The sequence below is a fragment of the Episyrphus balteatus genome, chromosome 1, assembly GCF_945859705.1.
Source record: "Episyrphus balteatus chromosome 1, idEpiBalt1.1, whole genome shotgun sequence".
NCBI lineage: Eukaryota > Metazoa > Arthropoda > Insecta > Diptera > Syrphidae > Episyrphus > Episyrphus balteatus.
Window position 1 is genome coordinate 16,206,892 of NC_079134.1, and position 26,945 is coordinate 16,233,836.

A 26,945-nucleotide genomic window follows, 5' to 3' on the forward strand; every position below is an offset into this window, starting at 1 on the left:
TCACGATATTTTGACTTATATTATCCGCATTTTCAACAATAACAACATTATCAGAAGACTCAGCATCCAATATCTTAATTTCCAATGTCCCATCAACCACCTTGTTATCACTTTCATTGATCATGGCTCTTTGATTGAGATTAGTGGTAGAATAGTAAGGAGTATTGACAGATCTATTTCTTATCACACTGTCTTCATCCGTCGACATCCGTCTATGGAACAATTCTCCACAACACGAACTAAAATTTATTACTTTAGTATCTTTAGGAAAAGAATTTTCACATTTTAAGCAGTTGTAATTAGGCATTTTAAAGAGAAGGCAAATAATACGTCCGCACAGGAAGACAATTCACAATTAATTAAATTTATTCGAATTTTGCATCATAATTTTTCTAATGTAGTTCAGATTTTTAAAATACCTACATTACTCCATTTAGGAATTTCAAAAAAACGAAAAACGTGTTTCTTGTAATATTTTCAGTAATGGAACGACGTGCCATTTTCAAAGAAATATATTTCTCGTTCATTCTTAGATTTCAAAACAAACTTTTTTACATATTTCAATTTTTAAAATCGATCTAGCGCTAGCAACCTCTTAGTAGGACGCCTATCTCCTCCTGATTACAAAAAGATTCATGGCAAACGTTCAAACCTAAAAACGCTTTTTTATGCGTTGTCTCCCTTTTTCACAAAATGGTAACCCAGGCATCAGACGTTCATTTTGAAATATAAGAAACTCTGCAAAAAATATACTTCTTTGAAAATGGCACGTTCCATTGCTGCAAATATTGCAAGTAATATTTTTTTTTTGAAATTCCAAAATTAAATATATGCATCTCAAAAATTTGTGAGCTGCTTGCGTTAGAAAAATTCTGTTGCCAAATTCGAAATAAATTCAATAAAGTGTGAATAGCTTTCCTCGGTGGACGTTTTTTTTTTTCTTCACTCGAAAATATCTTATAACAAGTGCGGAAATTCTTTTCTTAAAGATGGCAAATTTACCAAGTGTTGTTTGTTTTGTGGTAGCTATATTGTTTCATAGACGAAGGATATCGAAGGATGAAGTTTACTCCTTGAATCTCTACTTCTAATATTGCCATGGTCATTAAAATCAAAATAAGGCGATTGAAGGGACATCAGAAATTAAGGAGGGGGTAATATAAATCAAAATATCGTGAGTAAAAATTCTACTGTGTCGTTGTTACTATTACTAACAATTTTAATGCTAAAAATGGTCTTATTGTGGGTTGTTATTGATCTCATTTTATCAAAATGTACAACTTCTTCAATTATTATACTTTATACTCTGCACCTAAATTGAAGGGAAGGAAAAGGAAGGCCCTACAACAATTACCCAAAATATCGAAATTCCAGAATCCAGAAAACCTAAAATCACGGAAATAGAAAAATTATATAAAATTTGCCCAAATTTGCCCAAATTTTTTATTTTAAGAGATTTCGATGTGGGAAAAATAGTCCTAATGTCTGATTTACAATATTGCGAGATGACGAGACGAGAGCGTTGCGTTTTTTCTAAACGTTTTCGATTTAAAAAAAAATCGTTTTAAAATCGTATGGAAATTCACAATACTGCGATTTTTTATTATATATATAAAGTAAACAAAAATAAAAAAATAAACAATATTTTTTGAGAATCGAACTCCGGACGGTGAGATTATGAGGCACTCACCTTATCTCTCTAAAATATTTTAATATTAAAATTTCATTTTCAAAAAATCGTCGTCTCGTGCGTCCTTTTTTAGTCTATTGAATAGACCCTTTTGGATGGAACAAATTCGTTCAAGAGTTTTTATTGGCGATTATGATTCCTTGGCATACAAGAATACTCCAGCCAAAAGTGCTACTAAATCCGTTGGTGCATTTCTGAGAAAACGGCAACACTGGTCGGTTTTCAGTTTTTTTGATTTAACTCGAAAACCAAGCCTGACTTTGAAATGGTTCAAAGACACTTTTCATAGCAAATTAAATTTTCTGTCAAGTTAAGATGGTTAATAAATTTTAAAAATTATTTTTGACTAAAATTCTAACCTAAAATCAAAGAAAAAAAAGTTAAAAAATTGACAATTTTATTTTTTCTTACTAAATCAAGGGGCATTTTGTGTATGTAGCCGGGACGTCCAAACTTTGTACTAATGAAATAAAGTAGAGGTAAAATCCTTTGATAATATGCAATTTTAATTTTTTTTTGTCAAGAAACAACTTAAATGTACCTATTCAAAAATTAGCACTTTTTCTAAATTTCTGACTTTTTTAGTTAAAAGCAAGTTTTTAAAACTCGATAAAATCGTATTAATTGGTAACTTTTTGACTTTTAAAGTAAACATACTTCGAAGGATTGATTTAATATAAACTAAATATGGCAAACAAAAAAATTTATTTGCATCCTTATGGCCTTTTGTGCAATTTTGTGTATGTGCATTTTTATAAATACGGGTTGAATGGATGGACGGAGAGCCATTAGCTTTGGTCTATTGCATAGAAGAACATTTAATACCAACTCTTTTACTGTTTTCAATGGCCTGAAAAACAATTCTTGAAAAATCTGCGACCAACGAAAAGTTTCTCTTGAAAAACGAAAACAATACTCTAATGAGTTTGAAACAAAATAGCTCAGGCAAATTAGTAAACCCAATTGCACTTTTCGCGGGATAAATTTTTTTCATGGAACGTGTTTAGGTGAATGTCCTAATAGTAAAAGTGAATTTTTTGGGATGATAAGATATCGGAAACAGCCGCCATCTTGGAAAAGAGGTCGGTGCCGTTTTTATTTTATAACTCCATTTTTACTCATTTAAACCAAAAATGTCCAAGGATAGACTTATTATAAATTAAATTATCTAAAAAATGATATACAAATGAATTCCGTGAACTAGTTAAATTCAATTTTATAGTCGGTCAAAGTCCAGGTTCTTCTCGCAAGGTTAAGACAATATGACATTTTTTCAAATATCCGAAGAACTTTTTATTTGTTTGGGATTTTCTTAAAGAATGAATTATAGCACTTTTAAATATCTATAAAATGAGCCTTTTCTCGTAACTGTAACCAACTAACGTCGAAGCTCACATTCTACTAGTCAAAAGTGAGAAAATAACAAGTTTTCTTCTATTAGATCGAGCAAATTTTTGAAATGGAGGCATAACCAAAATATAAGTAAACAGTTTTTTAACTATATTCGTCTAAATATTGAATTCAAAGTTTGAAATCTTTAATGTTAACCTTTATATGGTTTTCGAGGTTTTAAATGAAGTGAATTTTCCAATTAATGTGAATAAGCTAAAGTGACATTATTTATAATTCTAAATATAAGAACTGATGCCCTGTCATTTTTCCTAAACATGAACACCTCAATCTCAGCATTACGATAAGTATAACTCAAGATATGAGGCGTGTAAGCCGTTATGTTTTCGAGACTATTGTGTTTAATTTTTGATTGTTTATTTGAACTATTGAAATGTTCAGTTAAAAAATCGTATATCATGACTTCGACGTTTGGTTGCTTCTGCAATGTGATGGTTACAAAAACAATAAAGGGTTCATTTCATCGATAATTAAAAGTGCTATAATTCATTCTTTAAGAAAATCCCAAACAAATAAAAAGTTCTTCGGATATTTGAAAAAATGTCATATTGTCTTAACCTTGCGAGAAGAACCTGGACTTTTAATTATCGATGAAATGAACCCTTTATTGTTTTTGTAACCATCACATTGCAGAAGCAACCAAACGTCGAAGTCATGATATACGATTTTTTAACTGAACATTTCAATAGTTCAAATAAACAATCAAAAATTAAACACAATAGTCTCGAAAACATAACGGCTTACACGCCTCATATCTTGAGTTATACTTATCGTAATGCTGAGATTGAGGTGTTCATGTTTAGGAAAAATGACAGGGCATCAGTTCTTATATTTAGAATTATAAATAATGTCACTTTAGCTTATTCACATTAATTGGAAAATTCACTTCATTTAAAACCTCGAAAACCATATAAAGGTTAACATTAAAGATTTCAAACTTTGAATTCAATATTTAGACGAATATAGTTAAAAAACTGTTTACTTATATTTTGGTTATGCCTCCATTTCAAAAATTTGCTCGATCTAATAGAAGAAAACTTGTTATTTTCTCACTTTTGACTAGTAGAATGTGAGCTTCGACGTTAGTTGGTTACAGTTACGAGAAAAGGCTCATTTTATAGATATTTAAAAGTGCTATAATTCATTCTTTAAGAAAATCCCAAACAAATAAAAAGTTCTTCGGATATTTGAAAAAATGTCATATTGTCTTAACCTTGCGAGAAGAACCTGGACTTTGACCGACTATAAAATTGAATTTAACTAGTTCACGGAATTCATTTGTATATCATTTTTTAGATAATTTAATTTATAATAAGTCTATCCTTGGACATTTTTGGTTTAAATGAGTAAAAATGGAGTTATAAAATAAAAACGGCACCGACCTCTTTTCCAAGATGGCGGCTGTTTCCGATATCTTATCATCCCAAAAAATTCACTTTTACTATTAGGACATTCACCTAAACACGTTCCATGAAAAAAATTTATCCCGCGAAAAGTGCAATTGGGTTTACTAATTTGCCTGAGCTATTTTGTTTCAAACTCATTAGAGTATTGTTTTCGTTTTTCAAGAGAAACTTTTCGTTGGTCGCAGATTTTTCAAGAATTGTTTTTCAGGCCATTGAAAACAGTAAAAGAGTTGGTATTAAATGTTCTTCTATGCAATAGACCAAAGCTAATGGCTCTCCGTCCATCCATTCAACCCGTATTTATAAAAATGCACATACACAAAATTGCACAAAAGGCCATAAGGATGCAAATAAATTTTTTTGTTTGCCATATTTAGTTTATATTAAATCAATCCTTCGAAGTATGTTTACTTTAAAAGTCAAAAAGTTACCAATTAATACGATTTTATCGAGTTTTAAAAACTTGCTTTTAACTAAAAAAGTCAGAAATTTAGAAAAAGTGCTAATTTTTGAATAGGTACATTTAAGTTGTTTCTTGACAAAAAAAAATTAAAATTGCATATTATCAAAGGATTTTACCTCTACTTTATTTCATTAGTACAAAGTTTGGACGTCCCGGCTACATACACAAAATGCCCCTTGATTTAGTAAGAAAAAATAAAATTGTCAATTTTTTAACTTTTTTTTCTTTGATTTTAGGTTAGAATTTTAGTCAAAAATAATTTTTAAAATTTATTAACCATCTTAACTTGACAGAAAATTTAATTTGCTATGAAAAGTGTCTTTGAACCATTTCAAAGTCAGGCTTGGTTTTCGAGTTAAATCAAAAAAACTGAAAACCGACCAGTGTTGCCGTTTTCTCAGAAATGCACCAACGGATTTAGTAGCACTTTTGGCTGGAGTATTCTTGTATGCCAAGGAATCATAATCGCCAATAAAAACTCTTGAACGAATTTGTTCTATTTTTGCTCTGGAGCTCGGGTCTATTAAATAGACTATTTTCAAAATTTTCGGAATTTAAAGCAAACGAGAATCGGAATATTGTGTATTGTTTCATATATTTTCATTATTTGGAAATTTTTAAAATCGTCAAGGAAAATATCGTCTCACTCTCGTCCCGTCGCACAATGGGGCAAAACTCAAAAAAGCTGGCATTTAATCAAATCATAAAGTTAAGCTTTGTTTTGAATAACCCAACTATTTCTCTTTGAAATATAATAGAGAATTAGAAATGAGAGAGAAAAAATTAATTTTAACCACGTGTAATTCAGGAGATTGTCTCAAAGGAAGAGAAAGATCACTTTTGGGTAGAATTTTCACAACTTTTTATCATTTTGGGTTGTTTCAGTAAATTGTGTACCGTTTATTATTTATTACTTGTAAGTTGAATCTTTTTGAAATGGAATCAGTGAGCTTGGGTACGTTCTAATAAATTTCTTTTTATGAAAAATATGCATTCAAAATATTTTAATTCGTAGTCAAAAATGAAAAATAACCTGAAAATAATGTGTTTTTCAGCTCTCTTCTGAAAGCCTTAGTTATTTAGTTGCGTTCGCCGTAAAACACCAATAAGTTGTATATGTCATTTTGTTCTGCGTTTTGTCTAGTTTTAGAATATGAAAAGTTTTCTTGCTACTTTTTGCTACCCTGTGTGAATTGTTCATTTTTAGTTGATGACGTCATTTTCTATAAATGCACCTTTTTTAATAAAAATTGAGAGTGAAAAAGACATCTAAAATATTTAATTTGTTCATCTATTAAATGTGTATTTATGTATAATAAAATATTTAAAAAAAATTAATTGAATAAATTTATTTAAAAAAAAATAGTAATAAAATAATACAAAAAAAAAATCAAAATTTAAAAATTGGAAACCCTATTTTTTAAATTTTTTTTTTTATAATCGCAATAGTATTACTATTTTATAAAAGGCATTCAAAGTTTAAATTAAACTGGTTGAGGATTTGGCCATTCGAAATTTTGGCTATGAACTAACATTTGTATAAGTAGGATTTGTTCCAAATTTCAAGTGTCCAGCTCATTTGGTTGATTTAATGCCACCTTTTTGCCATTTTGCCCCATTGTGCGTCGTCTCGCAATATTGTGAATCGGGCATAAGAGTATAATTTAAAAAGTAAAGGATTAAACTATAAGATAAATGTTTGGTTTCGTTAAGTTTTCTTTGTTAATTATTAACAATAATAATTATTGTGTTCAGTATTAGCGTTGTAATTGAAAGTGTAGAAATGTTTAATAAAACTGAATTTAATAAAATTGTGAGTTACAGTGTAAACTTTATAATTTAAAATTCAAATTATTGAGGTTTAGAACTCTATGTGAAAGTTTAAGAGATAAATTTTCAATCTATAACTTTTTAGCTTCCTCTTATGTATGATTGCCTTTACAACCACTTGAAAATTTACCACCTTATTAGTGTTCAAATTATTGATTTATTTTTAATCCGCATCAAGAGCCTTAAAGAAGATCGCAAAAGCTAATTAATTGTTCGTCTCTATTTCATATTTCATTAAATTCTTTGAAAAAAAAAATATTCGAGTATTTTGCAAAGTACATTGATTTTTTTTTTAATTCCAACTTCCTAAGCTTCGTATATAAAATGATACTGACAGAAGCTGGGAGTAATGTAGGTTTGCTTATTTTAATTCTACTAATTGATCAATTTCTCGTTATCATCATCATTTTCTGCAATTAACTGGCACTTGAGGCACAGTCACACTCGACGTTTTAATTGCTCCCTCACAGTCTTTTGACTTGAAAATTTCTCTGCTCCTTATCGTGACTAAAAATCAGCAGCCCTATAAACACGCTTACATAAATATCAGCCCAAACTATAATTAGTGCTATATTTTACTCTTCTTCCTCTTCTTCGGTTGTTTCTTCTTCTGCTCTCATTTCAAAAACTCCCCCGTCCCCCTTCGTTTGAATTCCCAACCCCAATTAGTGGTAAAATTATAGCTGAAAATCTGTCACTTCATAAATTTTCAATTACATTGAGTGTAAATTATAAGAAAATGCCTCTTCTCTTCTTCTTCTTCTGTGAGTGAGCGCGGTCGTTGGTAATTTACAATAAAAATCTTTTGTGCCAAGCCAAGCCAGCAACCCTCGCTCGTTCTCACCGTCACCGATGTGGCACAATTCTTTAGTTCTTTTGATTTTGTCTTTTCTGCCTTCGCACGATGCTTCTAGGGCACAGGAAATTGCAATTAAATCTATTGTCATTAAACTTAATGAACACTAAGGCTCTTTTGCATGCGGAGCCGGAAAAAAACGTATATTGCTAGCTAAAGCGTTTTTTTCACTCTCTCTCTCTCTGTGCTTTCGCAATTTACCAAAGAAGACCAAAACAATTCCTGATGCCTATATGCATTGTATAAAATATATAACAACTCACAAACTACTATTTAAGTTTTTTTTTTTTCAAATTTTGAGTAAAGCTAGAGATTTTCTGAGAGTAGAAGAGAAATGAAGAAAATGAGACCAGAACACAATAAAAACAAAAAAAAAAAAAAAATGCCATTATGTGAAACAAAATGAGAGCGCAATAAACACTTCCCGATGCGTGCTTGATTCCAATTAAGCCATTGAAAGAACGTTATAAACATTCGTTGCATCCATCAACTAGAGGCAAATTTTCTGGAACTAGCTACTATAGCGGGTGTCTCAGAACTTTAAAATTATGACGAGAACTCACGAGCAATATAAACTGGGTTTTCTTTTCTTAGGAGTCTGAAATATTGGATTTAAAAATATAAAGATGATTTTAACGATTTTAACACTTTTCGACTCAAGGTTTTTTAAATTCAATTCAATTAAACTAAATCTTATCTCTTTATTTTGTTAGTTAATTATTTTATAACAATTCATTGTTATTTAAATTTAACTTACAGTCTCAAAGTTTAACTTTTCAAAGCAATTACATTCCACTACATTTTTGCAAAGCACTACTTTGAAAAAAAAAAAAAAATTGGACGTGAAAGAAGGTTGTATTAATTGTTTTTATTTCGTACACTGTGGCGTATGCGCAACCTTAGACATGTTTTTGTTGATATAAATTGGTTTTAATTTTACAAATATCGGTATCCAACTTAAATATTTTGATAGTTGCAAATAAAGTAGCATATGTAAACTTGTCAAAGAGGAAAAAAACATTTTCTGTTAACGAGGCCTTGAGGGAAGTCTTAAAAACTTTGGAAATAGGCCCGACTTTTTAGTGTAATCGAATTGCGCAAAGTCCATAGAATAACAACAACAACTATTCTGGAAACCATATTTTGATAAGCGTTTCACGGATTTTTTTGTAGTTTATAAAATAAAAGTCTTTTTTCAATCACAAAACCTTTTGAATTCTAAAGATGGAATGCATTTTCAAGATTGATTTTATTTTCGAGAACATTTTGATCCAGTACCTACTTATGCAATTTTACAAAAAAAAACTTCGATTCTAGGAATCAAATGTTTAAATTTAAATACTCTTTAACTAAAATTGTTCATTCTTGATTAAGTGAATGCAAGTTGTATAACAATGTGATATACCGCCTTTTGCTTTAGAAATAAAAAAAATGCGAAATTGCAGTAAATCAAATTCTTTATTGCTCCTTCAGTGGTTTCAAAAAAGAAATACAATTAAATCATTATAATAAAATTATTAATTAAGTTTTTCTTTAAACAATGTAAAAAAGTGACTTAGTCCAAAAAAGAAAAAAAAACAAAAACACGAGAAGTTCATATGTAAGAAGTCTTCGATATAAAACTTAATTTTTTTTATTCCATTAAATTTTCTATAGAAAAGCTTGCTTAAAATCAAATGTAACATATTTTTTTTTGAATATTAAATAAAATTTATTTTTATTTTTTTTTTTACTTCTTTTTTTTTTAATATTATTTTTAAACACAAAATTAAAATTATTTAAAACATAAATATATGTACATATTAAATAAAAAATCGCATTAAAAAAATATTTGTGAAAAAAATTAATTTTAAGAATTGTATACAAATTAAAAAAAAAAATCGAATTAAAAATAAAAAAAAAATTCAAATTAAAAATAAAAATAAAAAAAAAATTCAAATTAAAATTAAAATTGCAACCTAAAATATTTGGCAATAAAAATAAAAAAATAATAATATTTAAAATTGCAACCTAAAATATTTGGCAATAAAAATAAAAAAATTTCTGCATGAAAAAAATCCATGGAAAATGAGTGCATTAAATTTTTTTTTCAATATTCGTCAAATTTCTTACAATTTTGACAAATTGATCTTACATTATCTCAATATTATAGTTCAAATAGCTCATGTATGGACAAAAATTTATATTGTATATAAAGAAAAATTAAATGCATTCCATTTTTTTTTAATGCAGAAAATTTTTTATTTGCAATAACATTTTATGTAAGGTAAAATATTTTTGTTTGGATAAAGTTTTTTTGACTGTGCATTTTTTTTTTTCATTTGTAATAAAACATTGTTTAATGCATAATATTTTTGGTTGCAATAAATTTCTTTTTTTAAATGCAATTTTTACTTTATTTGCAATAAAATGCATTAAAAAGTAAATGATTTTTTAAAACCCTGCTTTATTGAAGACGTCATTGGGCATTTCACTTTGATTATGTAATCTCACTAATTCGTTTTATAATCTTTATTGAATTTTATACAAAGAAATTTTGTGCATTTTGGTAAGAAATTTTTTTTTTTAAATGTTTCTCAATTTGAATTTGTTTTATTTTTACTTTTTTTGTCCTTTATTTGAAATAAATATTACAAAAAAAAAAAACACACACATACAAGCTTATAAAAATGGTTCGTACACTACGGCGTATGCGCATCATTTATTATGAACATTGTATCATTGTATTGTATCATTGTATGAACAATTAAAATGCACACGGAATAAAATTAAATATTTTTATTTTATAATTATTCCAATATTTCTAATTTTGGTCTTATTCGATATAGATAAATGGACTAGCTATAATTTCCCATTCAAAAATTAGGTCAAAACATTCATTGGCTACATAAAAAACAATAGATTTATCAATGTTACATAAAATCTAATGGTTTTTGAGTAATTAAAGTGTTAATTTTAATAAATAGACCAAAATTGTTAATAATGATAAACAAAAATTTCGAATTCAAGCTTTTTCATTTTTTGCATTTTCCGAGAATATGTACTATGGTATACTAATGTAAATTTATGTTTACACCATCAGAAAGAAAAGATTTTAACGAACATACACACCACAGATTTTTTGAAAAAAAACTGATATTTTGACACGTGAATTTTCGATGGAAAATTAGGGTGTTTTTTTGATATTAAGTCAAAATAAGGTTAAAAAATTAATATTCTAAATCAAATAAATTACTGTATATTTGAGACATAATAAGGTAGGTTTTCACCAAATTTTGTAGAAAAAAAAAAACATCTTTTTGAAAAGGATAAAAAAAAAACCAAAAACTCGTTTTTTTTTTTTAATTTTTCATATAAATTTTGAGGTTATGTGAAAAAATTGTAAATGCATAAGTAGATCTTTTTATTACCTACAACTTTGCCATAGAACTTGTAGTTTTGCCGGAAATCGAGATATACCATTTTTTACCATTAAAAACTCAACCCACTCGGCTCGCCCGTAATTTATTTTTCCTTTAATTTTTATCATATTCACCTCCTTTTCCAACGGGTTTTATCCTACTATGATTTTTTCTTACTTTTTAATGTTTTTGAAGGCTTCGGCACTGGTCTAATATAACTTTATATTTTATATAGAACTACTTTTTTCACTCTAACTCTGAAAGTATAGTGAGCAAAATATTAACAAAAACCACTTACGATGAAAAAAAAACCAGTTGAATGTTTTCAAATGCCTCAATATAAGTTCAAAGGACCTCAACTCCAAAAATTAATAAAGCGTTTCGCCCAGGTACTTGAACTTATATTGAATTATATTCAATCACTCCACTTAAAATAAAAATAATTTTAATAATTTTTTATTATTTTTGTTATTTTTTTTCTTCGTTGTTTTCAAATAACGTTTTTTTTTATTTGCACTAACATTTTACCTTCCATATTAACCCTCTACCGCATACCAACCCATATATGGTTTATCGATTTCATATCGATTTATTTCCGTTATATTGCACCAAATGTCAAAAAGAAAAAACTATAATAAAACTACGTCTATTTTTTTATAATAAATCAGTTTTTATTATCAGTAAGAGAGTCGTGATTCTGAAATAAACTCATTGTTTCAAGAGCATGTGTAAAGTGCAAATCAGTGAATAAAAGTGTGTACTTTTCCGGTGTTTTTTTATAATAAACAAGTAAGTTGCATCCAATTAAAAATAAGTTTCGTAGTTATTTATTATACTTTTATATGTTTACAAAGTTTGTTTTTTGTTTTTATAATAATTTTTGTGTTTTTTTTGGCATTATTTGCAAAACACCATATAGGGGTTATCATGCGTTGGCGACATACATAACTGATTTTTGTGGGATTTTTATTTTTTTTGTAAAATGAATTCGAAGATTTTCTATAGAAAAAATAAGTGTGTAAATGCTATAACTCGTGATGGCTTTCGAAGAGATGATGATCTAGCTTCAGATTCTGGCTCTTTTTAACATCAAACAAGCCATCTTTGAGCACTTATATGCAAATCTTTAAAACCTACAATGTCACGAAAAAGAGGACGACCTTCAACTTTGGCAGGAGATCAAAGCAGAGATAGAACAAAACAAAGGGAAGGGGGTTATACAAGTCACGGAAGTCCATCCCCATCTTATCCCGAAACTTCAATGCAGTGACAACAACCAAGGGCAAAAGTCGTTGAGTTCAGTGTCAACTGAAACATCGACCATATCCCTGAATGGCAAAAAAAACGCCAATATGTCAAATTTGCAGACTGAAGACGTACACAATGTGTAGAAAATGGAATGTGTTCTTCTGCTACAATGATAAAAGAAAGAGTTTGAATAAATTCCATGAATAAGAAAAGTCCATTGTAATAAAAACATACTTTACAAAACATACCTTGAATGCATACAAAACCATATATGGGTTATTAATTTTTTTGCGGAAAATCACCTTGCTGCATACTAACCCATATATGGTTTACGTTTCCAAAAATTTATATATATGTAAAAAAATAAAAATTTATATGTAGGTAATACCTTTTTTCAACCCCTAATAAAGCTAAAAAATTGTAAAAAAAAATTTTATATCACTTCGATTAATTCATGCAATAGAGGGTTAAGTAAAAACAACTTTTGTTCGCGTTCAATGACACCATTTTCGAATTTGATGCGTTTAAAACTTCATAGAACTTTTTTTTTTGTTTTTTGCCAATAATAGGTATCTGTTGTTAATTAGAGAGCCTTATTTAACATAATATTTCGTTTATTTTTGTTGTTGTTCTTATGTTAAGTGTCTGTTGCACCATAAAATTATCATTATTACATCATTCAACATCATCTTAATACCTTTAACTGCATTTTTAGACTATTTCGAGAATTTCTATAATTAATTCCAGCTAAAATAGCGTTCTAGCCCACAGTGCCACTGGGCGAATGCGTTTCGCATAAAATGAATGCCAAAAATTAATGAGTTGAAAATTTTGAGAGTTTGTTCGTTTATGGAGAAATAATTTACTTTACAGTGAGGTCAATTGCGATTTAGTTAGTTTCATAGTAAATATTATTATGAAAATACTCAGTGGACGCGCTTTAAAATTCTATACTTGCAGTAATGAACAAATGTGTTTTTTACTAAATTAAATTAAACAAAAAATCACTACTTTGGACAACTTTGTGAAATAGTATGCATTTCGTACACTGTGGGGTATACGCAATTTTTTTTACAAAAGATTAATAATTCTATAAGGTACTCGATGATGGTTAAATGAGATTGAAGTTGATTTAAGAAAGGTTTAAAAACGCCTTATAATAATGTTATTAGATTATAGAATTATTTTGTATGCTTTTTTCTGTAATTACAGTTTAAGACCAAAAACGAGAAAAACGTCGACAAGAATTCCTCGTTTAAATGAAAATAAACGTGAAATTCCTCCACATTCAATAAAGTGTGTTTCACGGTTCGCTCAACACTCAAGGTGTCAAAGCTTGGCTGACGTTGAGGACACTAGCTCTGTGAGGCTTGTAGTAAAGCAATTTTTTTCATCAAAACACCAATTATTAAAAAATGCGTCAGACTTCATTAATTTCAAAATTTAAAAAGATTCTATTACTTTCTCTAAAAAAGAAGGTAGAAAAGATCTATTGATATCTATCTTCGCCTTCCTAAAAAGACAGGGTGTCAATACTTCTAAAGTCTTTTTATGTTGGTTATTTTTACTTGCGATATAGGTACTATATATCAAGTTATGCATTCGTACAAAAAAAAAAGTTGAGATAACATTTTTCCATGACATTACGATGGTAGACAATGCCAAAAAAGTGGGTCCCGGAAGTCCGTCTGTCTGTCTGTCTGTCTGTCAGTCTGTCAGTCTGTCTGTCTGTCTGTCTGTATAAGGAGCTACAGCCTAAACGGATGGACCGATTGATGTCAAACCTGGTATGCAGCGTTATTTGGCGACTCTCCAGAGGGGTTTTTGGAATTAATTTTTTTGGACCAAAAATAACGGTACTTGTCATATACCGATTTTAGTAAAATTGAAATATCTCGAAAACGGCTCTAACGATTTTGTTTAAAAAATTCAAGTGTTAGTTTAAAGTTAAGGTCTATCTTCTAATGAAAAAATTTTTTTTTGAAAATCATTATTAACGGTACCTGCCATAGAACCGTTTTTTTCAAATCCGATTATCTCCAAAACTAATTATTCGATTTCAACGAAACTTTTTGTGAAGAAGCATTTATATAATTTAAATGTAAGCCAAAAATAAAATTTTGAAAAAAATAATTTTTGGATTTTTAAAAAAATTTTGAAAATTTTTTTTTGAAAAATCAAATTTTCGAAAACGGGACACTTAATTTTTTTGAAATTTTGTTTTTAGATGTTGATTAGTGATTTCTACAAAATGGCATACCAATTTTATTTTTAAACTTTTTTTCCAAAAAATTATTTATAAAAAATTAGTTTTTTAAAAAACGGCTCTAACGATTTTGAAATTTTTTTTTCTAAAAATGCATGTTAATATATCAATCAAAACTGCATACTTGTTTTGGAGGGCAATTTAATTTCAGATTTTATTTTATTTTTTTTAAAAAACGAATTTTATTTTTTTTTATTTTATTTTTTTATAAAAAGTCTTAAAAATTTAAGCAACTTTAACTCTAAGAGCAAGTTCGTGCGACCCCAGTCGTGCATTTTATTTTTTATGGGGTAAGTTATAACCTGAAACACCCTTCGCTTCAAAAAAAAAACTTGTCCAAAAACAAAGCTATTTGTATTTTATATTACATTAATGTGTGGTTGGGAGCAGCTTAACTTTTTCCCTTTTTATGTACCCACCCTCTAGCAAAACCCCCCAACAATGCTCTATCATTATTTATCAGAAAGAAAAAGAGAGAGAGAGAAAGTAAAACAAAAAAAAAAAAAGGCAAACAATTGAAACAGAAACGCAGATGAAATAATTCAGTAAAAATGCATTACATTTACCAGTTGCTGGCTGCGGCTGATTCCATCTAACCTCGTTTATGTCGTCAATCCCGGACCTAGAAAAAGGAGAGTCGTCGTCTTTCAGCAAGTCAGCAACATCCCTTCAAGGCTGCTGATGTTCAAGCTTGTTGCCTTATTTTTATTTATTATTATTATTTTTTGTTTTTTTGTTTTTCTTTCCCAGTGAGTGGTATACTTTTGTTTTTCAAAGAATTGTTAGGAAAAAAACAGAAATATACAACAACCACCCCCTCTTCTCTCCCATCTCCCACTGGACTCATTGTTCTTTGGCCAAGATTTTATGGGTCAAGTGACAAATGGTCGACAGTCAATACAGAAGGTATGGGCGTTAGCTCCCCAGAGGCAACATAAGGTGGCACAATCCGGTCCTTGGAATATCAAAAAAGAAAAATATTATTTTCAAACTCGCCGTTTTTGCTTCTTATTTCTCAGAGATGAAACGGGAGAGGAAGCGAGATCCGTGCGAGAACTCCATTCGCCGCCTGCCACCACCACCACCTGCCATAAGCACAAGGATGTTCTTTCTCATTATCGTCAACCTTTATAATTGAGGAGCAGCACAGTGTAGGATTGCCTTCATTACTAAAACAGGCAAATAGACGATTATTTTCACCTTACACCATTTTCCAGCTAAGAAATGAAACCCAGATGGCTGATGTTGGTGATATTTTTTTTTTTTCGCCATAAAAAGGGAGTGGAATTTCACTTACACACACACACACAAATACATTTAAACTGACAAACATACTAATTTTGGCTTATTACAAACAAGGATATGAAGATTTTTTTTTCTCCTGTGTTTTAGGGCGCGACGATAACACACCGGTGATGGTTTTTTGAAAACGGCGACGACGACGACGAGTTAAAGCAAAGGATTTCATTTTGTAATTAGGCAAGAACACGAACGTGTGAACAGTGAACAGCAAAGTTTACACACACAAACATACACGTTGGATGTAGATAAGACACCCAAAGTGAATGTTTTATTTGTTGCGGCAACTCCACCACCGAAGCCGGTTAATTTAGAGAGAATTTAATTTGCATATGGTGTCCCACACTAGTACACTACTTTAGGGAGGCCCACCTAACTTGGCCCAAACACATAGTCTATACTAGCATCATCATCATCAACATCATCATGATCCCCGCATATATACGGAAATCTGGGTGAAATTAGACGTTAGTGTTGCCTGCTGGAGTTACTGGTAGATAGATACTTTGATTGTGTATGCTGTTGAAAAGTTGATTCTGGGATGCTTTTGCTTTTGGTTATGTTACTGGGTCCGGGATATGCTGGCTGGCTGGCTGGCTGGCTGGTTGGTGATTTAAAATTGATGGAGATTGAGAATGAACATGGTTAAGGTTCTTGGCCATGAAGAGGGGTTAAGGCAATATGGAATGGATGGGGGAGGAAATATAGGTGGCTTTTTGGTTGTAGAGTAGATTGCCTGGTTATATGGTGCAACTCTTGATGAGACGTGGAGAGAGAGTTGAATGAATTTTAATTGCATTTGAAATGACTTGAGGGCAGAAAATAGGGGTTTTTCTGGGATTTTCAAATGCAAAAAGAGGAATTTTGTAGATAGATAGAATTTTTAGGAGTTCAAAAAAGGGACAAGAGAATTCTTAAACTGAAATTGTATTTTCAAGGATATCTTTAAGGATTTATACGATTAAGGAAGGAATTTTTCATAATTGACCCTTGACACTTATATGAGAATCTGAGAGGACTTGTTGTCCGAGAATATTAAGTATCTTATAATCTGGTTATTAAATTTTGTCTTCTTTAATAAGAAGCATGTTATCCTTAACATGAGAATAAACGATGTATACCATGGGAAAGCCAATTTTGACAAAAGATTGTGTTGGAACTTATGATAAACATTATTTGACAAATATGATAGTTTTGAAAAGATGATAGAATATATAAAATGCAATTTCATGATTTAACATAATAGACTTCAAAGTTTCATTAGGTATTAAAAAAAAAGTTAGGTACCATTTTTATAAAAATGATTTTTGAAAAATGTGGGTAGTTTCTAAAAAAATCACCCTTTTAGATTCATTTGAACTTGTATAAGACTATTTGTCGCATTGAGCTCAAATTTGGAGGACTTATTCTTCATAATATGACCTATCGATTGACCCCAAATATGTCCTTTTACATTAATTTTTACTTACTGATTTTAAATTACTGATTGACAAAAAAAAAGCAGACATTTCGAAATCCTTCACTTTTTAGTAAATCCTACATGAACAAAAGCACCTTAATTAAGGAAAATGTAAAATATTAATGCCCATTATATTTAAAAAGTCAAATATGTAAAAAAAAAAACAATAATAAAATACATTAAACAAAATTTGTACGTGTTTTGTAATTTTATATACTATTTTTCTATTTAGAAATATCTTATTTGTAATAAACCATTCTATAAACTGCCTTGTAAAGCTTCAGATTTGTTTCTCCTAGAAGCAAAAGTATACTTTTCTTATAGTTTTTGATGTGCTGAGTTAGAATTCAAAGTCAAAAAAATTCTATCACGTCAGGATTTTAAGATATTGGCATTAAAGTATCACAAAATCAAGTTTTTTTTTTTAGAAAATCTCAATATCTCAAAAACCAGAGCTGACCGAAATTTTTTGAGTTCCGATTCAAAATCAGCACACTAAAGTCCATTAGAAAAGTATACTTTTTTTCTAAGGAGAAAGATATATAAATTTTTAGAGATCAGTTTCTTTATGGTAAGATATGTCAAACCATTAAACTTATACTTAAATTAAGATATCTCGAAGAAGAAAAGAGATATTGAGGAGATTAAAACTGAATTTGAAAGAAAATAAAATGCACGACTGGGGTCGCACGTACTTGCTCTTATGCTTCAAGTTACTCTAATGTTAAAGCTTTTTATTTAAGAAAATTAAGAAAATTTAAAATTTGATATTTTCAAGAAATTAAAAAAAATAAAATCTGTTTTTTATAATTAATTAAATATAGTTTTAAATGATCTTTCACAAAAAACCAAGTATGCCAGTTTACTTCTTGTATAAAAGTGAGTTTTTAGAAAAAAACTTTCGAAAATCGTTAGAGCCGTTTTTTAAAAAAATAATTTTTTATATATAAAAATTTTCTGACATTTTTCAAAAAAAAAAGTTGGTATGCCATTTTGAAGTAATAACTTATTTACGCATAAAAACGAAATTTCAAAATTTTTCATAAACACGTTTTCAAAAAATTGATTTTTCAAAAAAAAAATTTGAAATATTTTTTAAAAATCCAAAAATGAGTTTTTTGAAAATTTTCTAAATTTTTAACATTACCTTTACCTAAAACATTTTGTATAAAAATTTTTCGGGTATTCTTGAACGAGATATTCATAAATCAAAAAAAAACGTTATATGACAGGTACCGTTAATAACGGTAAAAAAAAATATTTTTTTTATTTAGAAAGTTGGCTCTTATGTGTACCTACTGCTACACTCAAAAATTTTAATGAAAATCGTTAGAGCCGTTTTTGAAAAAAATTAACTTTTCCGTTATATGACAGGTACCGTTAGTTTTGGTAGTAAAAAAAAATTTCAATTTGTCCTCTAGGGAATCACCCAAAACTCTTAACTACCAAGTTTGAACAAAATCACTCTAATAGTTTAGGCTGTAGCTCGAGGTACATACAAACAGACAGACAGACAGACGGACAGACAGACAGAATTGCCGGACCCACTTTTTTGGCATTCTCCATCATCGTAATGTCATGTAAAATTGTTATCTCGAGTTCGATTTTTTTTACGAATCCTAAACTTGCCCTATAGTACCTATATCGGAAGTAAAAATAAGTTCTTTCATAAACCGTAACAATATTAATTGAAAAAGATTACATTATGCCAAAATATTTCTTCGAAAACAGCAAAAAAAAAATGGGTTTTTAAGACGTGACGTGCTAGGTCAATTCTGACTTCGGAAGCCTTTAAAAAAGTATAGTTTTATTAAAAGGAGGATTTCCTTGCAGACCAGTGTTATTATTTGCTAAAACTTGATTATTACAGGCTCTTGTGGTTTAAAGTAGATTTTATTGTAGAAAATCGAAATAAGAGAAAATTAAATAAATACATACAGTAAATAAACAAAGTTATTAAATAGAGAAATAATTTCCCATCTTGTGCAAGTAATAACGTCACAAAAAAATGAAGTTCGTTCCCCGAAAAATGTATGTTTTTTCTCACATTCCATGTGGTAAATAACTTGACTAGGAATAGCTGAAATTATTTTCCACTACAAGTGAAATTATTCGCGATTTAAAGGTTCAGCCCTAAAATAGAGTTCACTGCACCTTGGGGCACCATAAGATTTGAGGTGAGAACGACTAAAAGATACTTTGGATATACACAACTTCACACTTTCTTAAAACCTATGATGAACTCATGCAGTAAGGCCAAAATTTGACCCTTACACCTATTGTTGCCCTCTTAAACTCTCTTAAAAATACACTAACGTCTGAACTTCTTACCATCGAGGACAAAAAAACTATAGAAAAGACAAAGCCAATTTCACAAAAATCGATGTATAATTTTCTTTTAATTCAAAAAAGCTTTCAAGGAAGAATTCAATAATATTTGCCAAAGGTATCGAGATTTATTTCACTGCTCGCCAATGAAATTAGAGCTTGAAGCAAACCATACCTACTTTTTTTAAATATTTTTGTGTTTTTGAGTGCTTTCGATGTCGAATTACATCACCGTTAAATTTTGTTTGCAAATCTACTTATACAATTTCAAAAAGCCAAGTTTTTTCATCTTAGCTATATTTATTCTTTTTTTCAAAATTAATTAATTTTTCAAAGATATTGCAAATAGAAATTGATGACACTTCAAAATCTTTGTGGTTAAAATAAATTAACGGTTTATTGAAGAAAATTTCAGTTTGCGACTTTTGATTTGGATTGAAGAATGCAACATATTCCGGAAGAATATTATGTTTTGGATTAAACATCAAAAAGAATTTCGTTTTTGGGGTTTTATTGCGAAAACAGCATAGGCCAAAAACTAGACGTGCTAGAATAAATCTCCAAACGGTTTTGAATTAAACACACTAAAGTCAATTAAAAAACACAAAAATGCTCTTGCTTTTGTTTTTTGTTTTTTTTTTGTTTTTGGCGACTAGTGTTATTGTGACTTCAACTCCAAAGCGTATCGCCCAGGTACGACAGTGGGCTCATCAGTTAGAACTGTCGTACCCTTACTAAGACGCCTTATTTTGGTCGCTGACACTATATAAAACTCACAGCGTGAATATACTGTGAATTTGTTTAAATTCAGACACTTAGAAAATGTATGCCCACTGTCGTACCTGGGGCGAAACGCTTTGGAGTTGAGGTCACTTGAATTTTAAAATTGAATTATATTCAATCGCTCCAATTAAAATTAAAATAATTTTAATATTTTTTGTTATTTTTTCTTTGTTATTACATAGGTTATTAATATGAAACGTATTTTTTTGATATTTTTTACATTTTAAGAATACTTTTTATTTAATAACTTTTTCGATATTTATTATTTTCTTAAACTAATGGTCAAATTCAAACTTATATTTCACATACAATGTATTTTAAACAGATAAGGTATAAACGACATCTAAAATTATGTTTTTTTGAAGTGAGTTATAAATATGCAGAAAAAAAACTATTTTTTGGCCAAAGTATGTTTTTAAATGAGATATTGAAAATTTTTCCTGAAAAACTAAAAATTGTCTATTTGTCAATTTTTTACTTGCTCTATAGGGCAAGTATTGGTTTCGTGCAGAAAAAAAAATCGAGGTTTTAATCAAAACCAACATTACGATGATGGAGAAGATCAAAAAAGTGGTTTTCGTCATGCCGTCCGTCGGTCTGTGCGTCTGTACGTCCATCTGTACATCGAGCTAGGGGCTAAACGGGTGGATGGATTTGTTTGAAACTTGGTACAGATGATTTTTGCGTAATTTCCTAGGTCCGTTTTTTTTTTATTTTTTTAATATCTCCTTTTTAACGCATACCTCCCATATACCGTTTTCGAGGTATTGCACTTTTCTCGAAAACGGCTCTTACGATTTCGATAAAAATACGTAATGGTCTTATAGATTCTAACAAAACTGCGTTTTTAGTTTTTTTCAAAAAATTCGGAGTACGGAAATATGGCGTTGCCATTTTGCAAAAATTGACATATTTTTTAGGTTCATATATTTAATTGAAACATAAGCAAATTTTATTCAAAATTTACAGACAACTAATTCTTTTCATTTTAAAATTAAAAAAAAAAATCTTTTTTAAGTTTAAAAAAAAAATTGAAAAATTTAATTTTCTTAACATTCGATTTTTGAAATTTTTTTTCTCGTAACTTAAGGGGGGAAAACCCTCTGGAATTTTTTTTTTTTTCATTATTATTTTTTTTCCTAAAAAAAGTCATTTATCAACCGAAGAAACTATTTTAGTGGTTTTAGCCTTAAGTGAAGCCTCAAAAGTCCCCAGATAGTCCTGAAACCCATGCGTTCCGAGCCTACCACAGTACAAAAATGAAAACTTTAAACGAATTTTTCTCGAAACACGTTTTTTTCCGCGCCGTGCAATGTAACTTAAAAACTAATGAAGCTATCGACTTGAAATAAAGTGCAAAATACTCGTTAACTCATTGGTCATTGCATGAACCTAAAGTTCAATATAATTTTCACAGTAAATATTTTTTTTTAACAATTTGTTTATAAAAAAAACATTGAGTTTTTTCGTTTTTTTGGTCTCTAAATTTTATTTTACACTTTTTTTTTGTTAAACTTAGGTTCATGCAATGCGTATAAATATATTTTAATGGAAAAAAATTTCTCTTTTGATTATAAATAAATAAATAATATAAATAATTTACAGGACCTGGGCATTGCACGGCGCAAACGCGAGGCATCAACTTTAAACGGCTGTAGAGCCGCCATTTTGTTTTTTTATTACTTCAAAAAAATTGTGTTAACACTTCATGATGTCAATAATATCATGTATTTTTCCAAATTTTAATTAATGCTTTCAGTTTTCCAAAAAAAAATCTTGAAAAACCCGTCGTCCAGAGGGATTTCCCCCCTTAACAAAATCTTAAATTTACAATAGATATTTAAGATAAAGACACTTTGAACTACAAGAGCATAATGTATACGAATTTTATTTGATTTTGATTGTTTTTAAAAAATTTCATAATACAAGCGGTAATACTACCTACTACATTTTTTTGGGAATTTTAATCCTTTACAAAAATAAAATTAAGGATTTAAAATACGTGTATTTTACTTAAAAAAAAATTCGATTCATTTCAGATCCTTCGTTAAAGAAAAAAAGTGAGGGGAAAAAAGAAATATTTTTTGAGTCGCTTAACATCAAATGGTCGCACAGGTGTCGAGCCCATACAAAAGTTTATCATAAATACTTGCAGCTACGTTTTTGGAGTTTTAATATCTTTTTTTGTGTTTTTATGGCAGGAATAGAAAATAAAATTACAAATTAACAAATTAAACAACCTATTACTTTTTTTTTAGTATAATTTACGAAATTAACATTAATTGAAGAAGCCACTTGTGAGCAAAATTAATTTTTTTTATATATAAACAAAAATATACTTTTCGTAAGGTTTTTGGTGTGCTGAACTCGAATCCGAAGTCAGAAAAATTCTATCATATCACGTTTTTGAAATATTCCCGTTAGAAAATCTGAAATGTCGTTTTTTAACAGTTTTTGAGGTTATGTTCTTAAACGTGGTGATTTATTTTAAATAAATTTGTGACAGTTTCTAAAAGAACTAAATGTTTTCTTTTAAAGCCCGTTTAAATCTTTTCAATATCTTTTTTCTACTTTGAGAAATCTTAAGTTGAAGTCAACTTGTTAAACAATCTTCTCTATACAAAAAAATCGTATGTTTATTTGCGTTTCATAGCAAATCTCGAATAGTTTTTTGTCAATCGCTTTCAAATTTTGAAATAACGTTTTATTTGCATTTTCGTAAATTCTTATATCGGCGAGTTTGGTAAATACGCTATAATACACAGTAGAGCGTGGCCGGGTCAAGTAATTATATTAAAAATTTAGTATGCAGAAAAATATAATTTTTTTCTTGTTGAAAACAATATTTAAAATATTTTTAATTACATGAACAGCTTTTTGTTACTTGTGTATGGCTAAAAATTATTAAAAACATCGATTTTTTCATTTTTGTGATCCCCTTGAAGATGTGTCTCAAAAAATGAATTATTTTGAGTACTTGACTCGTAGCACATAAATGTGATTATCTCTGGTAATCGCAAACAGAAGCAGACCAAACTTTGAAAATATTAAGTATATGCCTAAGGCAAAATAATATAAAAAAATTATCGATATGATTTTATATGTTTTTTTTTAAATTAAGTTTAAAAATTAAATTTTTTTTTTTGGCCATTTATCAAAGAAATTTTAATAACTCATATATAATTTTATAAATTTAATTTTTTTTGTTATACGTTTTACAACAACACTCAAATAAACAAAATAACATTAATAAAATTTTTCAAACAATTACCAAACGTGAAATATACACTCTCAAAGATTCCCATAAATTCCTCAAAATATTTTCGATTTCCGAGGTACTCATGTTTCGGAGCTTATTTTGAATACATAACCTGGGTTATTTTCTAAGATAAATATGTTTTCATATGAGTTGACACTTCCTCATTATATTTTAATAGCAAAAATATTAATTTTTAACAAAAAAAAAGTGATTAATCATAAGGGGACGACACACTGTGGGTCGGTCTTAAAAGATATCGATTCAAATTTAATGTTTTTTTTTTCTGAAATTAAGTGCTTTATGTGAGATGTTTAAAAAAGCTATTAATAGATACTACAAAAAAAAAAACCTACAATAAATCAGTCAGATCCTTTAAAATCGTTTACTTGTTTTCATCAAAATTCTGAAAACAAGGAATTATATTAAATGAAGGCATTTTTAAACTGAAACTAGCAGATAAATTATTAAAGTTGATACTTTTCCATACAAAAAAAAAAAAATGTTGCATGTCAAAAAAGATAAAACCCAATACCTCGTTATTTTTCATTCTCTCTGGGAATACAATATCGATTGAATTTTCCATGTTTCCAACTCAACAACAAAAAATGATTAATTGCACCTTTCAAACAGAATATTTTACCAGAATATAAAATTTTTCTATCATAACATGCAGGTTGCAGGTGTATACGAGTAATTATTATACATATCAAAAAAAAGTTAAGCTGCAAACCAAAAAATGTCAAAGTTCGTTTATACCTGAAAACCAAAAACAAGGAAAAAAAAAGTGAATGTCACAATATGACTGTTATTTGCCTTTCCTTTTGTGACTATACCATAACTTCATTTGTTTTAATGAATTTAATCATCTCCTTCCTTCTCTTCAACCTCCTTCTCTTTTCGATCTTTTCCAACTCCAAAACATGAAATTTCTCATAACTATACACAACAACTACAGCTATTTTCATGTCCTTCAAAGTTTTCCAAACTTAGCCTGTAGGTATAGTTGTTCTGTGCGACCCCTACCTCCCCTACACAAACAACAACAACTCACTAGCATATCAGCATTTCTGTCAGATTGCATTTGGATTTTCATCAAAATTTGAAGTGGACAACGAGATTGCAATAAGCCAATCGACAATTGGCTCTCCACAGAGAAAACTGCTGCATATACCACATAGAACCATAACCATCAAAGCCTATATCTCTACACCATTATAAAGCCTTCAAGCAAACAAACCAAGTCGATGAAGAAACAAAAACCAAGGACGAGAAGTAGAACGAAGAAGAAGAGATGAACAAAAAAAACACTCAGAATTTATACACAAACAAAAAAGTCCAGAAAAGAAAATATAAGCCTCTGCAGCCTCTCTTTGGTTTGTTGCCATCCCTGGAAAACAAAATAAAGTTTTCCAGTTGTCGTTGTCGACTTGGTCGTAATTCCCAGCGTATCATCATTATCGTCCAAGTCGTCATCGTGTTCATAGTCTCATTCAACAAGCCATAAGCCAACGCCACAACAGCTACAACTACAGCTCTGCTCTGCTCCACTCCACCAGCGTTATGTAGGCAGAGAAGGTATAGGAGCGTTCCCCAAGTGCCATTAAACTGAAAAATATTCTTTTTCGTTCTTTTTTTTCGTTTATTTTATCGTTTTGCTCTGCCCTGTTCCCCCTGCCAACTTTTGTCTTTGTGCTCTAATTTACAATCCAATTCCCTCTGTTTGGCCCGTCTTACTTTTACTGCTTCTGATGGTTACCTCTGCTCTGCTATGCTGCTTCTGCCTGGCTTCTGGCTGTGCCTTTTTATATTTAGCCTCCTCTCTTTTGGGTTACGTCTCATTTCATTCGACTTTACCGAAGCAGTTTATGCAATTTTTCTTTCTTTTACACAAAAGTGAAAAACTTTTCATATTTGAAACACAAAACAACGAGTGTGTCCTTCCTTCCTCTGCCTCTACTCTCTGTTTTTCTGCCGTCAGCTTTCGACGAGGGTAAAGCTGAAACCAAGCCAAGCTGGCCATTCATGTTTTCTGGGAGGTTATTTTTTTTTTTTGCTCTTCGTCGTTCGTTCTTGCAACAACTCTCATCCAGCACTTAACTCGGAATGAATTGAAGCGAAAATGATTTCACTGCACTATTAGTAGTATCATTTGTGTCTGACTATGAAAATATACTATACCCGACCTGAACCGAACACGGACCCGGCCTAGGGGTACTTTTTGCACAAGCTGATGATGGGGCTCTCCAACTTCTATAGGTTTTTCATGTCCAACGAACGGTAAATGTGGCCAGCATCTATCCTCCCCACCGCGTGCACCGTGGATGATGGTGTTGTCGTACCGTGTATATTGGTTTTGATAGAGCGAAACGGGGCAGAGTAGGGCAGAGTGCATACATTTATATTTGTGCAAAAGGCTTAACCCCTATATTAAATGGGTAAAATGGGGAGCAAGTTTGATATGTGCAACACCACCGCTACACTCAGCTACACAAACCCCACACAAATTCCACCACACAAAAACATACTACATGAAACACACTCTGCTTTAGAATACTGCATACTGCACATTGATGTTGTGTTTATATGTTTAGCACCACCAGAGCGCTCCAGGCAGCGGAAGTCTCATTTTATTTTCTGTGCCTTTTGTCTCTGCGCTGCCATCTTCTTCTTCTTCTTCTTCTTCTCCTTCCTTCACAGCCTAGTCTTTTGTGTTGTTATAGTCTCCGTATTTCGCACTTGCCTTGGGATTTTCTAAATTTTTTTCTGTTTTCTTTTTCTTTTCTGTGCCTGCCACTCTCTTCCACCCTCAACCCCGTGTTTAAGGGCAATTGCATTGTAAGGCGAGGCGGCGGCGGGGGTTAGAAAAAAGGTGGAACATTTTAAATTGTCTCATTTGATTTAGAAACTAAAAATAGTGATGATAACGCTTGAAGGCATAGTGTTGGGGAAGGTTGACTTTATTCAGAGACAAATACTATAAAAATGGGGGTAGAGAGAGAGATGAATGTGATTTTATATTTTTTCCAATAAACAATAGACTATAGAATTTTTGTTTTGAGATATCAAGGATGATAGGCTTAAAGTGGGGATGGAAGATAGAGAATGCAAATAGTTTTGGAGATTTTATAGAAAAATCCTTTTAGCTTAGGGGGATATAAATTTTATACAAAAGAAAAACACTGAGAGATTTATGGCTTGGAGGTTTTAAGACCTCATGTGTTTAATTTAACAGGACCAATTATATGAA

The 26,945-nt window shown here is 29.9% G+C and overlaps 1 protein-coding gene across 4 annotated transcripts in view; it reads right to left on the bottom strand.

The window, feature by feature from the left end:
• LOC129907714 (protein bicaudal D) overlaps positions 1-26,945 on the bottom strand; it is a 68,334-nt gene that overhangs the window by 12,915 nt on the left and 28,474 nt on the right. The window contains exon 1 of one of the 4 annotated variants that reach the window (XR_008771134.1): positions 5-360. The exons of 2 other annotated variants lie outside the window; for them this stretch is intronic. Coding sequence is in view for 1 of the 2 variants with exons in the window: in XM_055984051.1 (XP_055840026.1) it covers positions 5-307 (303 nt within the window). In the remaining variant the exon portion in view is untranslated. Of the gene's footprint in view, positions 1-4; positions 361-26,945 lie in introns of those variants that run through there. One more of the 4 variants, XM_055984051.1, reaches the window with a different exon arrangement.